This window comes from Morone saxatilis, unplaced genomic scaffold, assembly GCF_004916995.1.
Source record: "Morone saxatilis isolate NCDOM2014 unplaced genomic scaffold, NCSU_SB_2.0 Contig6, whole genome shotgun sequence".
NCBI classification, from domain to species: Eukaryota; Metazoa; Chordata; class Actinopteri; family Moronidae; genus Morone; species Morone saxatilis.
The window spans coordinates 13,557,866-13,561,581 of NW_023340206.1; the positions used below are offsets into that span (position 1 = coordinate 13,557,866).

General features: G+C 41.8%; 2 protein-coding genes across 2 annotated transcripts in view; both read right to left on the minus strand.

Moving 5' to 3' along the window:
* The window catches only part of LOC118339701 (zinc finger protein 271-like), a 10,634-nt gene extending 10,574 nt beyond the window's left edge, over positions 1–60 (minus strand). The window contains exon 1 of the mRNA XM_035677400.1: positions 46–60. Coding sequence (XP_035533293.1) covers positions 46–60 — 15 coding nt within the window. The remainder of the gene's footprint in view (positions 1–45) is intronic.
* On the minus strand, positions 1–3,348 carry LOC118340110 (mitotic deacetylase-associated SANT domain protein-like). The gene is made up of 6 exons (XM_035677970.1): positions 3,297–3,348; positions 3,031–3,134; positions 2,460–2,526; positions 1,557–1,645; positions 1,373–1,480; positions 1–90 (listed from the first exon to the last, which is right to left on the minus strand). The coding sequence occupies exons 2-6, from the start codon at positions 3,115–3,117 to the stop codon at positions 64–66; spliced, it is 378 nt and encodes a 125-aa protein (XP_035533863.1). The 5' UTR covers positions 3,118–3,134; positions 3,297–3,348; the 3' UTR covers positions 1–63.
* Positions 3,349–3,716: the final 368 nt, after the last annotated feature.

Here is a 3,716-nt window from a genome sequence, read left to right on the forward strand (position 1 = left end):
GTGTGTGTGTGTGTTGGTTAGTAGTGTGTAGCTCCAGCAGGTGACAGTCCGGCGATTCATGCATCATTTGGTCTTTGATGACCTTTGACCCTGGAGAAACAGAAGAGTGAGTAGTTTTTATCACCGAACACGACATCGTAAACTTGATATCGATAGCTAATGATTGATCAATATATATAGATATATCTCATACTGGTTAACACTAACTTATACTTTGTGTCTGTGATTGAAAACAGAAGAAGAGCAACGAGGAACAGAAACGTCTGGAAAGTCTCTTAATGAGTCAACAGTTTTATTTAATCTGACAGAATCCAAAACTAAACAGGAAGTGATCAAACTGATGGAAATCTAAATTACTTACAAAATAAAGCTCAAAGAAACGTTTGATCGAATCCAAAACAGCACCACGGAAAATTCAAGTTGACTCACTGAGGTCTGACCACACACACACACACAGGCACACACACACTATTTGAAATGTCAAGTCACAGTTTGTTCTGAAACCTGACGTCTCTGACAGGAAGTGTGTGTTGTGTGGGTGTGTTTCGGTGTGTATTTTGTGCTTTGGTGTGTGTGTGTGTGTGTGTGTGTGTGCGGAGAGATAACAGGAATCTGGTATCGGTGGTTTTTATTCATTCAGCCTTTAGTTTCATTTACAGTGACTGACCTGAAACATCGAACTAACCGACTCTCTTAAAGTCTCTGTTAACAACCGAGCAGCACTGAAAGTAAAGTCAAGCTGTAGTTAAATTCAATAGTTCCTTTAAAAGAGTTAAATAATCAGTTAAATATTGAAATGTTTCAGCTGAATCAACCTGTTTCAAGAGTGTTTGTATCTTGAAAAACGAGAGATTAAATGTCAGCGCGCTGGTAGCTGCAGGCCAACATGGCGGACTACGCCACTGTCCTATTTCCTCGTGTCGACACATTAAACGTTTCAGAAATACAGGTCAATAAAGGAGAAATCACATTTTATGAAACTACCGAACCACTCTGAATATTCCTACTGAGGTTTTTCACTTGCAGAAATAAAAAAGTGCCGAGTCATTATGGTCACAGTCAGAACGCCATGTTTGAATTTGGACGTTTGAACTATTCACTTTGAGAGCAATTTTACGGAAGTATTTCTATTTTTATGCTACTTTGTATTTCAACTCCACCACACTTAAGGTGGAAATGTTGGACTTTTTACTGCACTACATTTATTCAACCAGCTTAAGTTACTTTTCACAGATTCCAATTAAGACAAAATATAACTAATATTCAACAATAATTAACTAATAACAGTCCAACAATAACTTCTTAATTCTGGGATATGTGTTGAGCCCCACTTATGTTAAAAATAGTTGCAATAAAAAGTCAGGTTTCTTACATTTGAAGCGGGCAGAGTGACGGTCAGTGCGGCCGGGGTCCTCAGACTCAGCTTCTTCTTCCACAGATAATAAAACTCCACACACTGAGAGACGGTCTTGGTCTGAACCTGAACACACGATAATAACACGTTAGCACGAAGTGTAACGGACTGAGCCGTTGTTTTATCAGGCGCAGAGACTCACCGCTTTCTGGACCTGGCTGAAGTCTTTGTGATGAAGCTGCAGGGATTTAACCAGCGACCTCCTCTCCGCTGAACTCCAGCTGACACCGGCTGCACACATTCAACGTGAGGTACATTAGTGACTCCAATTTGTGTCTGTTTGTGATACCAGTGGTGGAAAACGTACTCAGATCCTTCATTTAAACGTACTACAAGGAGTCAGAGAGAAGATTGACTTTGTCTGTGTAGTTATTCTTAATGTCTGCCGCCAGAATCAACAGGAAATTAAAGCTCCTTTTAGAGGCTTTAAAGGGTCCAAACAATGAGATCTCCACTGTGAACCCAGACATGTTGAGTTAGTTTTATGTTAGAAATGTTCAGTTTGAGTCTCCAGCATTTAGGAACTGACAGATTCTAACTTTGTGTGGTTTTTGGGGTTTTTTAAGGATGCTGAATCCATTTATGACATTTTCAAATAGCCATTTAAAGCAGAAGCGGCCATATTTAAACTCCCGGTGGGCTGATTCTGAATAATTTTGAGTCCAGTTTGGCCATATTTAGCTGTTAAGTTGGTCAGCAAGCTGAGTTTATTTATATGATTAGAGCTGAAGAGATTTAAAGAAATATTGTGTCTAAACATTTGCACCACTGACATTCAACTGTCTCTATTCCAAAATGTCAAAATAATCACATCAATAACCTCAAAATTAGTTGAAATATGGCCACTTCTGGTATAAAAAGACATTTTCTATCTTGAAGTGATCAGAAATGGTTTCAGCATCTTCAATAACCCCAAACCCACTCCAACATCGTCCATATCAGCCAATAAGCTGCTGAAATATAAAATACAAAGCTGTAGGAGTAAACATGTCCTCTCTAGTAAAGTATAAAAACTGTATGAAACATTCATGTTGCTGTTATTTACTTGGATGAGGTGTGTGGTTGTTGTTGTTTGAGGTTTCAGGAGTCAACAGCAGCTTCTCCACCGTCAGCTGGGAGACAAACACAGATTCAGTCATTTGGTGGGAAAACTGACGCAAACAGGAAGCTAACAGTTTAATTTACGTCTCTTTTATCTTTTAACCAACTTAAAATGCACGTATCAGGGTACAGGAAGGAAGGTGGCCGCGGTTTGAAAATGGGCGCGACTTAGGAAAAAGTAAATTATAATACATATTGAATATAACTGTTACTTTAACTTTTATTTCTTTCTTTAGCGCTACTTTTATGTACTTGCTATGTATAAATTTTCTGAGTTTAGCGTGGAGGAACTTTATCTGAGAACACATGTCAGTGTAAAAACCACAGTTTGTGGTTATTGGGGGAGTTTCTTCACGAACGACACTCGATGATGTGACAATATGAAGCTTCTGGTTCTCAGGTTTGGTACCAGAGACCAAAACTGAAACCGACAGAGTCTAGCAACCCGCGCTGTAGCTGGAGTTATAAATCTGAATGTGAACGGCACACAGGACGAACAGCCAATGAGATCTCACCAGGAAGTCTCCTCTGCACTCTGACAGGACGTGGAGGGCGGACTCCGGGTTGGCTCCGCCCCCTGGCACCACGCTGGAGCGAGCCATCGCCAACAGGGCTTCAACTGGATGAACAGTGTGTCAATCAATAACCGTCCAATCGTAATCATGATCCCAGCAATAACGAAGACACTGTGTGTGTGTGTGTGCGATGTGTGTGTGTGTGTGGTGTGTGTGTGTGTGTGCGTGTATGTGTGTGTGCGTGTGTGTGTGTGGTGTGTGTGTACCTCTCTGTTGATTGCAGAGACGCTCCAGCTGTCCCCGGTGTCCAAGCCAGCAGTGCATTGTGGGAAGTCGGAGGGGTCATCCGTTCGGAGCCGTAGAGGCGGGACTTCAGCCATGGAAGCCGCCCGACATCTGATCGCCTGTGATTGACAAGCTTCAGTGGTGACAGGTGTCAAGGAGTTCAGGTGTGTTTGATTTGCTGAGAGGCGATTACGTACGGCGTAATTGATTACGTACGCGTATTGATTACGGTACGGCGTATTGATTACGTTACGAGCATATTGATTACGTACGGCGGTATTGATTACGTACGGCGTAATTGATTCCGGACGTTAGTGTTCCAGGAGAGGGGAAGCCGTCTCCGTGGCAACAAGAATCATCGAGTCCAATCTGCCAATCAGAGACACAAGAGTTTAACCATG

Excerpts from the sequence above, each read along its gene's own strand:
- LOC118340110 (XM_035677970.1), bottom strand. The coding sequence starts at position 3,117 with ATGGCTCGCTCCAGCGTGGTGCCAGGGGGCGGAGCCAACCCGGAGTCC. Across the intron at positions 2,527-3,030 it reads AGTGCAGAGGAGACTTCCTG|CTGACGGTGGAGAAGCTGCT; the intron begins GTGAGATCTCAT and ends TTTGTCTCCCAG. Across the intron at positions 1,481-1,556 it reads TCAGCCAGGTCCAGAAAGCG|GTTCAGACCAAGACCGTCTC; the intron begins GTGAGTCTCTGC and ends TCGTGTGTTCAG.